The sequence below is a fragment of the Maylandia zebra genome, linkage group LG23, assembly GCF_041146795.1.
Source record: "Maylandia zebra isolate NMK-2024a linkage group LG23, Mzebra_GT3a, whole genome shotgun sequence".
In the NCBI taxonomy this organism is placed as follows: Eukaryota; Metazoa; Chordata; class Actinopteri; order Cichliformes; family Cichlidae; genus Maylandia; species Maylandia zebra.
Genome location: NC_135188.1, coordinates 10,908,020 through 10,927,934, shown reverse-complemented (window position 1 = coordinate 10,927,934; position 19,915 = coordinate 10,908,020). Strand labels below are relative to the sequence as shown.

Below are 19,915 nucleotides of genomic sequence, written 5' to 3'. Positions count from 1 at the left end.
TTGTTGTGTTTTTATTTTTTTCGGGTGGGGGGGTGGGGGGGGGCAGCATATGCCCGGCTCTGCTGCCAGCCTGCCTGCGCTCCCCATCATCTCGCCTGCAGGCTTCCTTCTTCCTCTCAAAGCAGGCAGAAGATTTTTTGGGCGCCCCGTCAGGTTTGGGTCCTGCTGAAACCTGGAGTGCGTGGGCAATCTGCTGCTGAGGGAAGAGCGAGGCATTAACGTGTGTGTGTGTGTGGTTTAGGTTTGTAAGACAGAAAGAAAAAGAGACAAAGAAGAATCTGAGGAGCTTGTCTCTTGTCGGGGTTGACCTCTGACCCCTCACTGCTTTCCCTTCAGCGCTTCACCAGATATTTTCGTTAGCTTGTATAATGTGAAACTTTCTCCTCGACTCAATCCATAAACCGAGCCGAGGGTTTCCACGCACACACACACACACACACACACACACACACACACACACACACACGCTCTCTGAGGGAGGCCGGAGGTGAGTCTAGGAGGATTTTCTCTCGTTCGTACCGAACCGCTAACTCGACTCGTCCTCCGGCCCTCGCAGCGCTTCATCTTGTTTATGTTAACGCTCCCGTCGGGCTGGACGGAGGCACGGGTCACCTCATAATCCTCTGAAGTCTGCTGCGTCTTTGCCACACCGGGTGAGACGGGGCATGATCAAGCATGCTCAGTACCGCAAACAAGTCTGGGTTTAAATAATCCCAACTCTGAGATCGGCTCAGGGGAAACACAAAGATGGGTGAAGACGTGCTATTTCTTATATTTTGCAAACTTTGTAGTTCAGTGTGTTACTGTTCATGTTGTCCTGTAACCACAGGATTAATAAAATATTCTGATTCTGATAAAAGATGCTGTTCCACAGATGGGTGGTAAAGTTTAAATCCTCCTTCACGTTCTCCAAAGCTGTCCAGCGGGCCGATTCTGGCCTCTGGGCCTTGTTTGACAGCACTGCTGTACTATGGATGTGTTTGCTGTTTCTGACATTCTTACAAGTCTAATTAACCCGACTCCTCGCTGTCCTTCATGTAGAGAAGAAGCTGGCGTTAAAACCAGATGTGCACACCTGTAATCAAGCCCGCAGCAGCGATCAGGCGCTGCTCTGGTGTCAGGGAGCGTTTGTGTGGCTGCGTTTGTTTCTCAAGTCGTCAAGTGTGTATTTGTTCAGTCGTGATCAAGTTTCACTGTTTCACATTTTCCTCCATCAGCCGGGTTTCTGCCCGTGTGTATGTGTGAGTCTGTGTGTGTGAGCTGATTGAAGCTGAAACCAGCAGAAACTGTTTGTGTGGGGATGCTGGCGAACGGCTCCATTTGTGTCTGTGTGTAAACTCAAAGTAGTCGGGGTGGTGCTGCTCTAAATAATGCTGCGCAATGGCATATGTGTCTAACACGTGCCACACACACACACACACACACACACACACACACACACACACACACACACACACACGGGCTCATCAATGAAAGTCGGTCAGAGGGTGGGGGGGTTCCGGCCTCTCCCCATGCTCTGCCAGGCCATCTGTTCCTCTTGCCTGCCTCTCACCACACAACTGCCTTCCTGTTTCATCCTCCACACACACACACACACACACACACACACACACACACACACACACACACGCATGCACAGACACACACAGTAGTCAGTAGAAAAAGGAGTTAAGTGTGTGTGAGGTGAGGTTGTCATCATAGCGATGATATTCTGACGTTCATGGAATTATTTTATGGTTTGTTTTCAAACTGTAAACAGAGCCCCACCCACACCGCCAAGGTCAGCGTCAAATGGGCGCTTCATTTTCCAGTAGCCATAAACACCTTCGGCGAGCAGACAGAGCAGCCGCAGTAACACTCTCCGCTGATCCCGGTCCGATCTTGCTCTCCCCTGATCCTGATCCAATCTCCCGGTCCGATCTCGCGGTTTGGTCTTGCTCTCACTCTCATTCACGTTCACTGTTATTTGAGACATGCATGTTTCAGATGCCCCTTTTGCGCCTCTTGCAGACGTGAAACTACGAATCTGCAGTCAGGCCCTCCCTGCGGTAGAAGTACGAGAGGACTGAAGGAGGGTTTGGATTTTTCTGACCTTGCGATTTAAAGTCTCAGATTGCGATTACTGAGGTCGTCAGAGAGCAGCGTGATGCAGCTGACGGACCCCCGTGTTAGGTCTGTACCTGCCACCTTCGTGCAGGCCGCCGGGGGCCCAACAGGTGAACAACACGGGTCCTGTGTGAAAATGTACCGGAACATGAAAAACGCCTTTCTGCTTAATCCTGAGCCCTCATTCAGCCAATCACAACCAGAGCTTTATCCACACCTGAGCAGCTCTGCCCGACATTCACACTCGTGCAGGTGTGTTGAGGCTAGCTCAGGGTCCGCTATCTTCTCCCAGGAGGAGCCGGGGATCAATCCAGGTCTACCTGAGCCTCCGGGGCTCCATGGATGGGGTGGCAGTTAAAGGTGGAGATCAAAGCTGGCTCCAGAGATGTAGAATCTCAGCGCCTCGTTTATCCTACTATTGGACCCTCAGCAGCTGCTGCTGTTAAACTCTAACAACAGAGCTTCTGCTGCAAATGCCACATCAGGCCCAGATGTGTGTGCTGATGTGACTGTCGTTGACGGCGATGATGCTCCTGTTCACTGTCTGAACGACGGTTCTCTCTGACTCGTGTCATGGATCCAAAGAAATAAGGGAGAACCGAGGCTGTGACACAGCTCTGCTCAGCAGCTGCTGCAGATGTTCTCAGAGGGCCTCCACTCTTCTTCCTGTCCTAAACAATCTAACCTCTCCTCTTCTGTTCTCCAGCTTTGATCTACACCTCCTCGCTGTAACGCTCCTCCTCATCTGTGGCCTCCCTGCGCTCATATTTTTATTATCACTCATTTCTAAGGTTTTGGGACTAAAATCAAGCGTTTTGGGGTTTGGAGATGTAAAAATTGATTAATGATCAGCTGATCGGCAGAGATGATGGCCGATGATCAGCTGCTTCAACGTCTCAGATCCACAAAGAAAACAAATGAGAAGCATCCCTCCTCCTCCTCTTCTTGCTTTTCTGACCTTATTCTTCCTCCCCATCGCTCCGTGCTTCCTCTCCCCTTCTGTCCTTCTCCCCCTCCTCCCTTGTTTTCCTCCCTCTCTCTCTGGTTGTGCGAGCTTGGCTGCGGCTTGGTTTCAGGCCTGGTTCTGTTGGCTGGTCTCCAGCCTGGCAGCAGCTCAGTGGGAGCAGGTGGAGGAGCCCCCGTCCACCCATCACACACACAGGCACACACATGCACACATACTCACTCACAGACACACACATGCACACAAACACTCACTCACAGACACAGAGAAACACACACTTTGTATTTTTTAGCCCAAACTGCCGCCGACATCAGCCCGTCTCCATGGTGACGTCCATGTCGAGTTTTTGGATTTCTGCTCACGTCTGATTGGCTGGTTGGTGGCGTCCCCCCCATCATCTTCTGACCCGTTCCAGTCTTGCGTTGCACTGCAGAAACAAACAGACAAAAAACTGAATCTTTATTTAAACAGCGCTCCGTTAAAGATGAAGGAGCCGATCGGCTGATTGGCCGCTCTCTGAGGGGTGGAAATGTAATTGGAGTCTCGGCCCTGGTTACACGGGTTATAATCTGTTACCACGACAACCACCCAGCACTTCACAACGCTGCGCTGACATTCAGGGGAGCGTCCTGTCGTCACAAACATCCCCGTGACATCAAATTCTCCGAGCGCTGCAGGCCTATCGTTCTGTGGTCGTTTGACCTTTAACCTTCCAGGAACGTTCCCTGAGGGACATTTCTATCATTTCAAACGTTTTCTTGAAAATGCCGTCCGAAATTGTGGAAGGCGCTGGCGGAACGTTCCAGCTCGCTTCCTTCTGTTGTTCTGTTAGGACAGAAGTAGTTCCACAACTTTTTACTGAAATGGCAGCTCAGTGGCGTCCAAAAAAATGTCACTGCAGGAAATCACCACTGATTGGCAGAAGCAGGTGGGGTCAGATTGCAAACACAGACGGCTTCATGCACCCTCCCAAAAGACTTCAAATGAATCTTTTTACTACTGGTGTTGTGGAAATTTATTTCAGGCTTTGAAGTTTTACTCTTTTTTTTTTTGTCTCCAATGTTTTTACTTTTTATTTACTAAAATGAACTAATCAAAATCAGATCTTCAGCTTTTGTTGAATCAGAGAATTTATCAAAGTTTCTCCCTTAGATCCTGTAAAATGAACACACACACACACACACACACACACACACACACACACACACACACACACACACAAATATTCATATACACACACACAAAAACACACACACACTCACACACATACATGTCTGGTTTGCTATCCTTGTGGGGACATCCCATTGACATAATGTTTTCCCTAGCCGCTTACCCTAACCATCAAAAATGAATGCCTAACCCTAACCCTTACCCTAAACCTAACCATAACCCAATTGTAACCCTGACACTAAAACCACATTTTGAGTGTGAAAAATGCCTTTCAATTTCAGATTTTGGTCCCCACCAAGATAGTAAGAATTCATACACACACAAACAAACACACACAGACACACACACAGGCTACAGGCTGCTGTAGTGTCGGTGAGTCTCCTCTAGATGGCGCCTCAGGCTGCTTTTCTGCCAATGCTGCCTGATGAGGCAGAGAAATATGAGCCCTGTGACACTCAGCAGACGTTCACTTGCACCTTAAACATCCGATCATCACTTCATCACATGTGGTCACTTAAAGCTCCGCCCTCTTCTGCTTCTGATTGTCTGACAGGTGATTACACCTGTGCTGTCTGAGGTGCTCTTTGGAAGGTTTAAAAAAACTTGTCCTCTCTTTTAAATAATAATTAAAAAGCTATGAAAAATTAGAAAGGCAGAAAGCACCGTCTTCCTCCCATAGTTCAGTCACCTGTTGTCCCTTCAGGTGAGGGCATACCTGATTTGCCCAGGTGTTTTCAGGTGAGTGACGTGCTCTTTATGAATGCTGTGTGCGCTCCATGGTGGCAGCTTTGTGCTGCAGAATCAGTGCTCTGTGCAGGAAAGGACTGAGAAAGTGGAACATTTGAGTCTTTGATTGGTTCATGGTGATGCTTTTCTCTCCTTCGGTGAAAGTGGATTTGCTCTTCGCTGCGGTCGCCTTCATGGTCGCTATCAGAAGTGATTCTACATGTGATTCTTTGGCTCCGAGGTGCTGGCTGGTGGAACAGGACTGATGCTTCTCAGGATGCTTAATGAGTCCGACTGAGAGAGCAGGAACCGTGAGGCGAACTCAGGCTTTATATATTGTCCAGAACAAATAAAAGTTTTGAGCATCTGTGATTGGTCCATCTGATCATCTGCCTGTAGTTCAGGATGTGAGGCCTGACGGATGAGTTCTTGTTGACATAAGGTGAGGCTCGGAGCGAGGGAACGTGAACGCTTGTTAAACCTGAAGCTGGAGCTCAGATCATGGCGCATCTGCTGGAAACGATGAAACGGGAGCAGGATGTCCTGCTGTGAATTCCACATTAAGATTATTGGTCATATCAAAAAGCTGGTTTAATTGCTCTAATCTAATTACCGTCTCTGTGTGCTGACCTTCATTCAGAGCCGCTGTTTGGCCGCCCGATAACGAGCAGCCTCAGACGTGTTTGAGCCAAAGTAAATGTGCAGATTGTCTTGTTAAATCACGGCGCCGCTCCTTCTATTAACATAAAAGCTTCTGTTCATTAACCTCGGACGACTCGCCGCTCGGGTCCAGCCCGCGGGAGCACGCAGCTGCTTCACTAGGCAGACGTCACGGCTTCCTCCACATCCTCTGAGACCATCAATTACATGAGCCTGCAGAAGGAAGTGACGTCAGCACATCTCCCACCTGCTTCACCAGCCACCAGCACTGAGCTGGAAACATCTTGGGATCACAAAACACTTCCATATATACAGTGATCCTGACTTCACGAGAGTTCCTCACAACAAACAAACAAACAAATAAAAACAGCCTGACGAAGGAGCCGCTGAAGTGTCTCAGTTAGCCAGACCAACCCCTTTCTGTCCTAATTATTGATTTATAATAGTCTTTGTGGTCATACCTGACTCACCTTTGTAATGGTGCATACGGCGTGTAATCTGTAATCTGAGTAATCCAAACCTGCTTTTATCCTTCGTGGACTCTGACAATCAGATCAGAATGATTGATTATTGATTGATTACAGCTGTGATGTTTCATCTGAGACAGACTTGTCGTGACGCAGCGTCCTCTGATTGGATGATAAAAGAACCGTGCGTGTGTGTCTGAGTTCAAAGAAGATAACCTGAGTGAATTTCTGCTGCTGCTGATGTTGATGGCGATGACGATGATTATGAGGTGTGATCTGATTGGTTCGTTCTTGTGTTGTTGTGTTTAACTCTGGTGAAACAGAAGGTCCTGTTGTGGCTCCACCCACTGATGTTCCTGCAGGTTGGTCACCTGAGGGGCTGTGTGTGGACAGGTGGAGGCTGGTGCTGATTGGACTGCTGTATGGGTTTATGGTGGGTCTGTGCGTCTCCGTGGTGATTCAGCGTCGGTTTGATGGTACTGTCGGGACCGTCGGAGCGTCTGCAGCTTTATGTAGGCTTTATTGAATCTTGTAGATGCTCCTGCAGGATCTCCACAGACTAATATCCCCGTAAAGCCGTTTACAGACTCTCTGAGTGCCTCGGGTGACTCCGGCCGCCTTCCTTCAGACCTGTGAACTTCCTGCAGGTGTGAGGCTTTGGCATCACAAACAGCTTTTCAGATATTTTATCAGATCACCCCAGACGCTCCTCACAGTAAACGGCAGGATCTGACCTTTAACCTTTCAAAGCGGTTCTGTGTGTCATCATCCTTCTTCCTGTTCAGGTGGAACAGGTAGAGCCTGCAGCGCACAGAGGCACGGAGCCGCAAACGGACGAGCTTTCAGGAATCAGTTGTTTCTGATGGCGGCTGATCCAGAGTCAGTGTGAAGCAGAGGATGGTGGAAGTGGTGGTGGTGCCGGGTGTGTGATGGATCTCAGAGCAGCGTGATGCTGAAAATGAAGATGCACACATGTGAACAATGAGACACCTGTGGTGAAGAGGGCGGGTCCATACTCGTCCATTTGTCTGTTTTCCTCATTTCTACTGCGGGAAACAATAACTGAACATCTGTGGGAGCAAAACACAAAAATATCTAAAAACAAGTCAAACACGGAATTAAAAAAAAGATGAAGGTCAACAGCTGTTTACACTCAACTCAGGAAACAGGTCGGAGGTCACAGAGCTTTACATAAAGAACAGCTGATTGGCAACATATCTGATCACACACACATTATATAAGTGTGTGTGTGTGTTATGTAAAGTAGAGCTGAGCTCATTTCTCCTCATAATAATAGTAATAATAATAATAATAATAATAATTTGAGGAGGGCTTTGGAGGCTCCTGCTGTCTGGAGGAGAAGAAAAAATTTCAGCGGTTTGTTTTTATTTTTATTGTTTTTATTTGTATTTATTTGTGTCTATTTGCATTTACTTGTATTTATTTGTGTTTATTTGTATTATTTCTGTGTAATTGTGCGTACTGTTTGTGTGTATTTGTGTGTTTGTATCATTTCTATTTATTTTTGTGTTTGCATATTATTTGTATTTAGTTGTGTGTATTTGTATTCATTTATGTGCATTTGTGTTTATTTGTATTATTTCTGTGTGCTTGTGTCTTTGTGTTTATTATTTGTGTGTGTTCATATTTATTTGTGTGTTTGTGTATTATTTGTGTTTATTTTTATTATTTCTGTGTATTTCTTTGTGTGTCTTCGTGTGTATTTCTGTGTACTTTTGTGTCTTTGTGTTCATTATTCGTGTGTGTTGTGTGTGTTTTGCCCGGGGCCCCTGAGTGCCGTGCCCCTGCCCCCTGTGCGGGAAGACCCCGGGGCAGAATCAGGGAGCAGAACTGCGCAGCTGCAGCTCGGAGTTCCGACCCAAACTGCCCCCGCTCCCCCGCCCGCGCTGTTTTCGCCGGTCACGTGAGCCTCCAAGTTTTCAGCCCGTCCCGGTGATACCGATCAGTGAGTCCGTGGTCGGGTTCACGCGAGGAGCATCCAGCAGCTCATCCGCGCGCGCACGCACGCACGCACGCACGCAGCGGAGGCTCGAGGAGCGGGTGTGAGCGCGCGGACGCTGCAGTCCGGAGATCCCGGAGCTCAGGCCGGAGCGGGCGCGCTCTCTCCGCGTGCCCGCCGCACCGAGCAGCCTCAGCGCCGCAAGCCGGCCACAGCGCACCGCAGGGCGGACGGACATGCTGCCGGCGGCCGCCTCGCGCCGCGGCCGCGCGGAGCTGTGAGCGCGCTCTCGGCGCCGTTACCGGGGATGGTGTCGGGCTGCGGAGCGGAGACGGCGGGGTCAAAGTTCGGCGGCTGCTCCTCGCGCACGCACGCACGCACACACGCGGGGCCGGAGTTCCAGTAAGAGCCCCGCGCACGCGCAGCCGCTCTCATAAACGCAGCGCAGCTCGCGGGCGGCGGACGGAGGACGGACATGTACTCTCCGCTGTGCCTCACGCAGGTCAGTCACACTTTCTGCACTTTTCACGCACTTTGTCCGTGGCCGTGCGCGCGGCTGTGCGCGCGGCACACGCCGCTTGGAGCTCCGGCGGCTCTGCCCGCGGCTCCGTTCCCGGGCTGAGCGCGCTGAGTCCCGCCGCCGATCTGCGCGGGGCTGTGCGGGGCTGTATGCCGCCAGCCGCTCGCTCTTGCGGGGTTGCGTTCAGGGTCAGAGGTGAGAGTAGAATTATCTTGACGTGTTTCAGGCTCCAAACAGTACCTCTGGTGTATGAGGCGCAGAGAAAACGCAGGTTTAGTTCTAGATGATCAGTTTCATCAGAGGATTTATTGATCGTGGCTGTGAATGAACGTGAGGCGTGCTCGTGTTTGCCCTGTCGCCTTCGTTCTCGGACTCTGATTTTATTTTTGGGTGAATCTGCAGCAGCTTTACATGTAATCTGATTACCGGGCAGTAAAACCAATAAACAGCAGACTGTCAGTTTTTACAAATCCTGCTCAGAAGAAAATGTTTCAGTGTGAACGTGTGTGTGATTCATCTCAGTATTCAGCTTTTTATTTTTGTTTCAGGGAAATATTCTGACAACTGTGTGTGTCTGTGTGTGTGAGAGGGAGAGAGAGAGAAACAGGGGAAAATCAAAATTTAAATGTGAAAATTAATTATTATTAAAAGTTTTGTCTGTGTTCAGTCTGAATCTGAAATTTCATAATTCTTTGGGATAAATTTGTTCGGAGGTGATGTAAATTGCTTGTTTTTGCCCACCGGCCACGGGAGGGCGCTTCACACGAAATGTTTTGATCATTTACGGTGTGATTAAATTTGTATATTTCCCCGCGGTGGATCGGACGAACGTTTAAACTTCTTTTAAAGAAAAACAGCTCAGATCTGTGCGTAGTTCCACATCGATTATTTAAAAAGAATAAAAACAAAAAAGCAGCAGATTTGTTTGATCGTTTTTAAAATATAAAAATCTAAATATTTTTGTGTGTTTATCAGTAAAGTCAGAGTTAAAGGGTCCGATCAGCTGGACTTTCCCAAATCTGAGTCAAGAGGATCCAACACCATCAGATCCCCAAAACATAAAGCAGGAATGTGTATGTGTATGAGTGTATGTGTGTGGCTGGTTTAATAGGAACGTGCTGTCTTTGAGTTGGTATGAGGGGGATCGAACCCTCTGATTGGTGAGAACCTTCCTGTTGGTCCCCGGGCGCTCGCAGCGGAGCGTCGGCAGCTCCGCCGGGCCTTAGACGACAGGCCGACAATTCCCTCAGTGTGGCAGTGGGGGGGGATTAGGGTTATTGCGCCTCTAAATGACTATGATTCAGAGGGTTGTTGTTACTCGGTGCCCATTACATCTGTCACCGAGGTGCAGGGGGGGACGCGAGCCTCGGCCCGTGCTTGCTCTCCCCTTGCAGGGAAAAAAGGCCGAGAGAGAGACGAAGAAAGAAGCCCACTTCGACTGGGCGGCCTTTCATTCAGCGCTGAGCTGTAGCGCAGCTGGCCGCTTCAGCACAAATCAACTCAAACCAAAAAAGTCAAATTACAAGGAGAAAGCTTCAGGAGGCGGGAACGGCACCCAGATTACCTCCAACCCGGGAATTTCATGTTTCAAGGAAGCTGAAAAATTTCCTGCAGCTCAAACAAATCGATCAGCGTGTCGTTTGATTTTTAATGAGTCTGATTTATAACACGCTCACTAACAAAGTGCACAGATTTAACTCTCAGCACTAGTTTCACTCATTCAAATCCATCCAAACATGGACGTGAGGCTGTGGGGAGCGCCGATGCCTGGCTTCAGCCTGCCGGTGATTTTCCCGACACGCTGAACGTCTGAATTTTCTTTGTTTTGTGGCTTAAAATATTTGCAGCAGAGAGACTGAAGTAAACCTCTAAAAACCCCAGAAACACAGCGGGAGGAGTTCTGCGAGGAGTGCCGCAGGATTATTCAGTCTGAGGACTGCAAACATTCCTGAGAACAGGAGGGATTATGCCGGCCTGTTTTCAGGCTCAATCTGAGAGTGAGTGACTTGTTAAGTGGGATTTTGTTTGCAGCGGGCGGAGTGTGAAGAGGCAGTGGAGGAAGCGGTGGTGGAGGCGGTGTGAGCGGCTCAGGAAGCTGAAACGTTGCACTGGGCTGTGAGGAATGTTGGTATGTGGCTCCGGCGAACATCCAGAGCCAGCGAGCTGCAGATCCACTGTGGAATGTGTGTGTGTGTGTGTGTGTGTGTGTGAGAGAGAGAACACATCGCCCGTCCAGCAGCCGCTCTGCGTCCTAATAAGCGCCCGAGGACGCTCGCAGACAAAAGGCCGTCCTGCGGTGAAAGCCGGGCTCGGAGAGCGGCTGCAGGTCGGCCGCGGAGCTGCTGGAGGCGCTTTGGAGACGAAGCCGCTCGCCTGGATCGTCTCCAACCAGAAACAATGTGCTGTATTCAGCCTCTGACAAGGGAGGGCGAGCAGTGTTGTATGAAAAAAAGGCGTGCAGCTGGTGCTCTGATGCACAGCCTGGAGATACAGTTTCCTCTTTGGAGGCAGCGCTCCGAGCTCCAGGTTTAACACAGCCCTGACTCCCAGCTGGAAAACTTTGGTTTCTATACATTTAACCCCGAACCTGCAGCCCAACCCCAACTCTTCTTTTAAGAAACCAAACAGTTTGAGTGTTAATGTTGAGCACCCAGTGTGCACCGATCCTACAAACATATTAATCCCCCGCTGAAACTAGGGCCCAAAAATCCAGATTTCAATCCTGCTTATTGGAAAAAATCCCACAAAACGTGTTTGTGTTTGCAGAGGGAACCAATGAGTTTCGAGCTGCAGACAAGAAGCCGACGTTGGTTCAGTGTGATGGTTTCCTGTAGGATAAAAGAGTCGTTGTATTTATTGTGATTTAAACTGAGATGATGCGTGGAGGGGGGTGTCACAATTCCACTCTTCCCACTTTTTCCTTTCTAAGCACTCTGCTCTGAATGAGTGCAGATATATTGGAAACTTTCAGTTTTAAAATGAATGTAATTAACAGTTTCCTGCATGCTGCACTGAAACACACAGTCTCTGGGTCTCGAGGAGAATCGGGTCAGACCCCAGGACATCCTGGTTCATTCGGACATGTGTGCGCGCTCTGAAATCAGCTGTGACGGCTGCTTGTAAACATGCAGTGCTGCAGGAGCTTGTCACTGAGGCAGGAGAGAGTCAAAGAGCTACTACAGGTGGACTCTTGGATCAGACTCGGTTCAGGACAATGATGATAATAATGCGCTGCAGCTTTCAGGGACTCCGCAGCTCGAGCTCCTGTGAAGCAGCTCGCCTCTGAAGAAAGAAAGCGGGTTTGTGGGGCTCGCGCACAGCTGTGAGCCGGCCTCCACATGCCACCCGGTCGGAGGCATTCACACGTATCGAGATCTGTGCGAGCCTCTTTGATCTATGAATAGAGCTTTTTTCTTTTTCAGTACGTGGCTGAGGAGGAGGAGGTGCTCTGGGCCTCCGAGGGGTTTGGTCCGAATCAAAAATGTTCCATGAAGACGTTTTCTGTCCGTCTGCTTCCCCGGGACGATGTTTTCCTCCTTCCATGCTGTTGCTGCTGTTTTCCTTCATAGCCGTCTGTGTTTAGAGGGAAACAAAGTGAAATCACAGGTTTTCTCTGAGCGGCACCACAGACGAGAGTCCAAACGCCGAGAAGCAGCACAGCAGTAGTTAGTTTTTCATCCGTGCTCTTGGACACTTTGATTTCACCTGTTTAATCAGCTCACATCTGAACCTGCCACCCTGCCTCTGACCAGCCCCGCACACACCTTTATACTGTAAATAGCAGACAATAATAAAAATCAGCTGATGTGTTGTAAATAAAGTAAGTCTTTCAGCCTGTGGAGTTTAATCACACGCTGCTCTTAAATCAGCTCGATGCTAATAAAAAACAGTAAAAACGAATAAATTAGAAACTGCAGTAAAACCTGTTTTCTGGGATAATATCTAAATGTCACGGCCTTAACTTCCTGTTGACTCCTGATTGGTTCCCGGCCATCGAGGGTGAAATGTGCTTGTTAAAAGCTGAAAGTTTGGTGCATGTGTTTTTGTTTTTTGGTTCAGTATGTGACTGTAGTCGTTTCATCGCCACATGTCAAGCAGCCACACGTCCTGTACTCGGATTACTTTTACCTGACGGTGATTTTCTTAAATCTAAAAACGGCGTCTGTTTATTCCTGGGCTCATTATCGCCGTTAGTACAAAGACGCTGGGTTTGAATCCACTGCTCGTCTGAGGACGAAGCCACGCACTCACCCCGTTCACAGCACATTTGCACTTTTTACTCGAATGTGTTTTAGTCCAGAAGGAAAAGTTGTTTTTGCTAGGATTCATGAACCAATCACAGCCCTGAACTGGCTGCTGCTGGCCTGGTGGATGGTTGCTTGTGTTTGAGGAGGTTGAGTGAGAAAATGTTTGACTATTTGTGACTGTAAGGCAGGATACTGTCGTTACTGAAGCTCTGAGATTTTAGCAGGTAAAATTTGAAACCACGAAACGAACAGATCTGAGAAAGCTACGTCTAAAAATGATCTTTCATAAAATTCAACTGTTAAAAAACAAGAGCTGGAGCAGCTCACCTCACCGAGATCAAAGTGCGGACCACATGTGGCCACATCTGCAGCCTGGGTTAGCCCTAGCTGGGCCCGCTGTGCGTCAGAGGTCTCTGAGTTTTGGAGGCTTTCTCATCTTTATTGTGTTGGCAGACGGGAGGAGGAGGTGTGGGATCCGTGTGCTTCGTGCAGCTTTGCTCCCTGAAACCTGAGGCGGCCAAGCTGAGCCTCCTCCTCCTCTCGTGTTTGCGCGCTGTGGTTTGCAGCTCCTTAGTCGGCCCGCAGAAAGCCGGCACAGAGCAGGTGTAACCCGCCCCATATTGGGTCTAATCCACGACGTGCTGTCTAACCATATTCCCACCTTGTTAACTGCACTATGCTCACCAGCCAAAAGCCACATAATGCACCTTTAATGCAGCTGTAATCCCCCTCGCGGTGCGCTCGGAGCGCGTGCAGGAACGCTGCCCTGCGCTGGGCTTCCCGCTGCTTGCTCGGCGGTGTGTTTTGTTTTTTTTCATGTCACAGAGTCGAGGACAGGTTTGAATTTAAAGCTGCAGTCTGAACTCTGCTTTTAAATTTTCTACTTTTCTTCTGATTTTCCTTTTCAAATTTTTATTCCCTCCTCCATAATTTCCTCCTTATTTTCCTTCCACTTTTACTTCTTACAGTATTTCCTTGTTTTCTTGTTTCTTTTCTTATTCCTGTCCATCATTCCCGATTTGCAAATTAAAATTTGGAGAAATATTCTATTATTTTTTTCTGTGGAGCAGATACTTGATTATGTTCCAAATACAAACATTCACGTCTGAAAAGTTATATTTTTAAAACGCATAATTAAGAGGTTTTTAACAGCTCCTCAGCCTCACTACATTCCTCCCTGCAGACTTTTTGACTGCATGTCGTTAAAGCCAAATTTTGTGAAAAATGTCCTAGAACGATGCACAAAGAGACATTCAGAGAATTTTGTTAAATTGATCTCCAGTCCTGCTTTATAAAATCATTTTTCTAAATTCACACCAGCTGAAGGGAACCCGTTGTTAACCTCTCTGGTCGATGCGAGTACGTTTATGTGAAGCTCTCTACTGCAGTATTTTGGGATGACAGCAAAAGGAAGGAATCGACAGACAGACAGGGGAGGCTCAGGGTGGAGGTCGGGGAGGATGGATGGGTCGATGTCAGTGCAAAAGGCTGTTTCCTGCTTTAACCAGCAGACACCTGCATGTTTCTTATTATCCTTCGCGGTATTATGAAGCTGAGACAGACGCTTTGTTTTTGGAGGTCTGAGTTTTAACAGTCACCCAAACACAACACGAAAAGCTTCACTTAAAGCTGCGTCTGTAACATGCTCATTAGCCGGTGCTTCAGTCGTCATGTTTCTTATAATGTTTAAATGCTGTATGTGGCCACGTGACATGTCACCTGCCGCTCACCGCGTCTCCCATCTCTGTCCCGCAGGATGAATTCCATCCTTTTATTGAAGCACTGCTGCCCCACGTCCGGGCCTTCGCATACACATGGTTCAACCTTCAGGCCCGTAAGAGGAAGTACTTCAAGAAGCACGAGAAGCGCATGTCCAAGGAGGAGGAGCGCGCCGTGAAGGACGAGCTGCTCGGTGAGAAGCCCGAAGTCAAACAGAAGTGGGCGTCTCGCCTCCTGGCCAAGTTGCGCAAGGACATCCGGCCCGAGTTCAGGGAGGACTTTGTGCTGACGGTGACGGGGAAGAAGGCGCCGTGCTGCGTGCTGTCCAACCCCGACCAGAAGGGCAAGATGAGGAGGATCGACTGCCTGCGCCAGGCGGACAAAGTGTGGCGGCTGGACCTGGTCATGGTGATTTTATTCAAAGGGATTCCCCTCGAAAGTACTGACGGGGAGAGGCTGGTAAAGTCTCCTCAGTGTTCGAACCCCAGCCTGTGCGTGCAGCCGCATCACATTGGAGTTTCAGTCAAGGAGCTGGATCTCTACCTGGCCTACTTCGTGCATGCAGGTAAGCCCCGCCTCTCCTGCTGCTGATGTGTGTGTGTGTGTGTGTTTGTGAGAGAGAGATGCTGCGAGAAAATGGCGGTCCTGCTGGCGGATCATCAGATCACTTCAGGTGCTGGATGCTGGTTTCTCTGAGTTTGCTGTGGACATGTTTGGTATTTCTGTGGCAGCATCAGTTTGGTTAATGAAGAAAGAACGTGTCTGTCATGTAAGTTAAACTGCATTTAGCTGCCGACACCTAGCAGTTTCACTGCAGTGGTCTTCCTTTAGTGGAAGTCAAAAATGATCTCTGTGAAATGAAATTTACATGGTTTTATTGTGGGAAAAACTTGGAGAGATGACAGACTTTGCAGGTAGCTAGCTTGTCCTCGAGTCCCTTCACATGGATCCACATGGGACGGCGGATTTCCTGTCTGCACTCGGAGCGTTAATGCTGTGCTATTTTTGGCTTAGCCCACCTGATTGCTGCTTTGGTCTGACTCTCACAGCTTTCAAAGATGAACTTGTTTGTTGAAGGAAGCCTTTAGCTGATTAATAAATGCATCTCTGGAAGCTGTTCTTTGATGAAACGGCCTAGTCTCACAGCTAAATGTGCCCCAGCTGTGCAGGCCCAGCACACGTTTCAGAGGGCACGCCTTGCGGCGGTTGGGTGGTATCTGCTCTGGGATCTCTCTGCAGCAGTAACACTTTTATTTTAAGTTGTTGTTTCATTTTGAGCAGATTTATATGGATTTCCCCGGTTGGAAATTTATGTTTCCGATTATTCCAACATCACGTGAAAACCCAGTAATTCAGGTGCAATATGAAGCAGGACTTAAGGTGTAGGTGGGTTTCTAAGCGACTTGCAGGCAGGCTGCAGCTGATTAGCGACAATCATAGGTGAGCTTTTACTTTATGGCTAAAGGTAGAATCACCCCACAGAATCATATTATCACAATATTTCACTCATGACACTAGATATTACTGTGATATTAGTACTACTTTTAACATGTTGTAATACACAGAGTATTACAGTATTACATTTACTTTTTATTTATCACCTTTTTTCAAATGTCCTCAAAGTTAAACTTTGTCAGTCTCTTATGGTAGATAATGATATATGAAGACAATCATGTCTCACATCAGTTTGCTGCAAAAAGCTTGTCAAGCAAACCAACACTGTCACTAAAACCGGCTGCAAATGTTGCCACAAGAAAATCAGTCTGCAATCAGTCTGCAGTCAGTCTGCAGTCAGTCAGCCAGTTAATGGGGTCAAGTTGGCAACTACATGTAGTGTGTGTCTCAGAAAACACTGATTAACTGATACCACAGATCTGTCTCCGTCCCATCGTTACTCGTGTGACTGAGCTGTAAGCTTTGTTGAGCTGAGCATGTCATGTTATTGTTTTTAGGTTTAGCTGATTTCCGTTTGCTTAGCTAAACTTACATTAGATGAGTCCTCTTGTTGGTAGTATTTTAATTTATTTAAAAAAAAAAAAGATATTTGGTGTTCCTGTATAATATCCTAATAGTCCTGTTCTGTATCGACTTTTTTTCCCCCCAAGACTCCTGTTTATGGATGCATGATGTAAACCCAGAGAGCCGATTGGTGGTGTTATATCTGAGGACTTTCACTCAGGAGACCACGGTTAGTCTCCTGAGTGCTGCTGTTAAAATTTCAGTCTCGTCTTAGTTTAGGGCTAAAGCTAAAGTAAGTCCCTTTCACAACGTTAACCACACGTTGGGAGTCCATTTCCCTTCCACTTGGTGACACGACCTAACAAATATCAGAGTTTTCCAGCCTTGAATGCACAGATATTACATTTTGTGCTTTGTGCACAGTTTGCGGGATGACATCTGCTCTGTTTGCATTCCTGAGAGGTTTAAATATGAGATTGTTTAGTTGTGAGCTGATAGAATTTGCTCTGTTTGTCTGGGGATGAAAGCACACCCTGCTCTCAGTTTTAAAGCAGATCAACGTGTTATCTCCTGCAGACACTCGTCTTTTCGTCACCAAAGCACAAGTGAAAGGAAACTCGGAGACGTTGGCGTGAGCAGAGCAGCTCGGCGTGCTTTTGGGGTGAAGCTGGCACAGAAAAAAACACAATTATCTCCGGAGCGATTGCTCAGCACGTTCCCGATTTCCGACTGATTCTACGGGAAAATAATTTGGCTGGCTGGAATATTCTAGAGAGCAGCAGCGAGCGGTGGCAGAGGCACGCAGAGGAGATGTTTGGCAGCCGGTTTGAATATTTGGCACCGAGCTTGTTCTAAGTTTGTTGGAGCTCCTGAGTTCAGATTTATCCGCCAGGCCCACTTTCAGATTCCTCCAGCAGCGGATTGATTTCCAGAGGCCTCAGAGCCTGAGTGAAAACAGCCGTTTCCAGCCAAACATTTCTCAGGTCAGGTTAAATTCTGGTGAATTTCAGAGTTCAGTTTTTACGTTCGGTGGCTGAAACACAGTTTGAACTACAGGTGCATTTAGGAGAAAAGGTCAGCTTTAAAATCTTAATTTCCTTGACTCTGATTTCCTGGTTAAAGTTGTGACTGGATGAATTCTTTCCTCCCTTCTTTCTTTTGTTTTCGGGACTTGAAGTGGATTTTTTGAGGCAGACATCAGTAGAAACAGTTGTTTTGGCAGGTTTTGCCTCAGTCTCGTGTTTTTGTGGCGGTAAGCTCTCAGCTGTGATCCGTCATCGTGCACAAACGGCCCGAGCCGAGTGCTCTGAAAGATCTCCATCCCTGAAGCTTAATTACAATCATTTCCTCTCTCAGACTGAAGCCTCTGTGAGCCCAGAGAGAGCGCCCATTCTCCACACCTCCGTCCACATCGCCTCGCCTGTGTATGTTTCCACTGTGCGCTCGCTGATCAGCTGTGCAGCTTCACACTGAGCCTCCTTGAGTCTGGAGGCGGCTGCGGTCGCGGTTTTATTTTGAGGGGAAAGGCTCTGATTCTTGGCAGCGAGCATGAAACCATCAGTGAGGTTTTTGTTTGAGCGGAGCAGCCGCTCGCCACCGTCACAAACACAGAGGGGGATCATTTGCGGCGAGAACAGTGGCAGCTCTTCCAAATCATCTAAATTTAGCTTTTATTTTGAAAAACTTTCACCACGCAGAGCTGTGAGGGCTTTGAATCCTTGAATTCGCCCGGCCTCTTGTTTAAGACGACCAAGCTTTTTTGGAGCGACGGCATCGATTAAAAGCTGTGTGAAGGCGGGCTGACCTCGTGGCTCGTGGGGCCGGAGGTGGGGTCTGTCGGGGCAGCCCGAGTGGGTAATTAAATTCATCCCCGTCACGCTGACTTGGGGTGGGGGCCAACATTGTTGCCCGTAGAAACAGCAGCGTGCGCTAAACCATTTCTTCCTTAATCCTCAGAGTGCGGCGCAGCAGAGACTTCAAAGAGACGAGAGTTGAACGTCCAGTTGAACTCCACCTTCACCTCCACCTGCTGCTGGCAGGAGGCCTCCTCTGCGCGCGTCCGCTCAGTGTCTCTTGTGTTAGCAGCCTGGAGGTGCAAGCGATTGGTTGGCTGCAGTCAGTTATCACATGACAACCTTTGCTTATATCCACTTTAAACTTGCAGCCTTAGACTCACACAGGTCTCCAGGTTTTGGTCCAGTCTGGACTCTGAAAGCCACTCGCTCGCTGCCTGTGTCCACTCACGCCACCCTAATTAGAGCAAGCACAGCTAACAGGAAGTAGTCAGCAGTGTGGACAGGTTTCACGCCTGTTTGTGGTGTAACTGTCGTCTACTCGACTGTAAAATGTCGCTGACACCTGCGCTCGGTGCAGCACGGTCTGGGACGCTCGTGTGCATCACTACGGTAACACGATGGATTCTTTCTGCTCCACTCGGTGTGCGAGGAGGCGCACTCGGAGCAGGGAAAGGAGGAAAGACTCACACTGAGCTCCCATCACAGCAGGGACAGTCAGTGAAAGACATCATTCTGATCAGTTTATTTTACTAATAAATTCTAATTGAGTGATTATTTGGATGTATTGATTTTATTAGCAGTCTGGTCCTCATGGTACAGACGACCCACTGGACTCAATATCAGCAGACTGCTAAAGCCGCACTGCAGGATCTGGATTGTTATTAAACGTCCCAGATGTTCAAGCCTGGAACACATCGAGAAAATGAGACGGTGGAGCTACAGCAGGTCGTCTGCTCACGGAAAGGTTGGCGGTTTGATTCCTGGCTACATGCCGAAGCATCCCTGGGCAGTTACAGCAGAGACCTTTTAAAAAGTCTGAACTATAACCGAACCATTAAAGCTGAGCCCAGGAAGCTCCTCAACAAGTGGAGCATTTCAAATTAACGGTCTTCGGCTCGCTGTGTACACACAGAACAGACACACGCAAACTTATGCAACTTTTGGGAGGTCAGAGGTCACATAGACCCCTCCCCCACCTCTCTGATATGTGAGCTCGCTGGCAGCGGTGGCAGCAGCGGGTGTTACAAACACAGGAAGGATCGACACGTGCTGGCAGGTCAGAGGTCAGCACGTCGGGGTCGTGACCTCCATCATTGGGCCGTTTGACCTCCAGGATAAACATGTCAGCCCCTCATTAGCAGCCAGTTGAGCGCACATGGAGCTAGGGGGTGGTTTGGAGGGGGGCGGCGTGCGGGACAGAAGGTGAGAAAAGGTCGAGAGCAGCTGTTTGTGAGATTTAGAGCTGTCGCAGGCGGGAATAATGGCGTTAACAGTTATTACAGATGGATAATATTTATGTGAGCAGTAAAGGCGATTAAACACAATTAGAGAGATGGAATCATAAAAGTCTGATAGAAGGACTGTCACAGTAATGCTCGAGGCTCTGCGGCAAACCGCTGCC

General features: G+C 48.4%; 1 protein-coding gene across 10 annotated transcripts in view; it reads left to right on the top strand.

The window, feature by feature from the left end:
• nfia (nuclear factor I/A) overlaps window positions 1-19,915 on the top strand; it is a 154,630-nt gene that overhangs the window by 32,040 nt on the left and 102,675 nt on the right. For 6 of the 10 annotated variants that reach the window (XM_076880608.1, XM_004557006.3, XM_004557003.3 and 3 more), the window contains exon 2: window positions 14,576-15,104. In XM_076880608.1, coding sequence (XP_076736723.1) covers window positions 14,576-15,104 — 529 coding nt within the window. Of the gene's footprint in view, window positions 1-8,020; window positions 8,556-8,745; window positions 8,769-14,575; window positions 15,105-19,915 lie in introns of those variants that run through there. The other 4 variants (XM_004557004.3, XM_004557007.5, XM_076880609.1 and 1 more) reach the window with 4 other exon arrangements.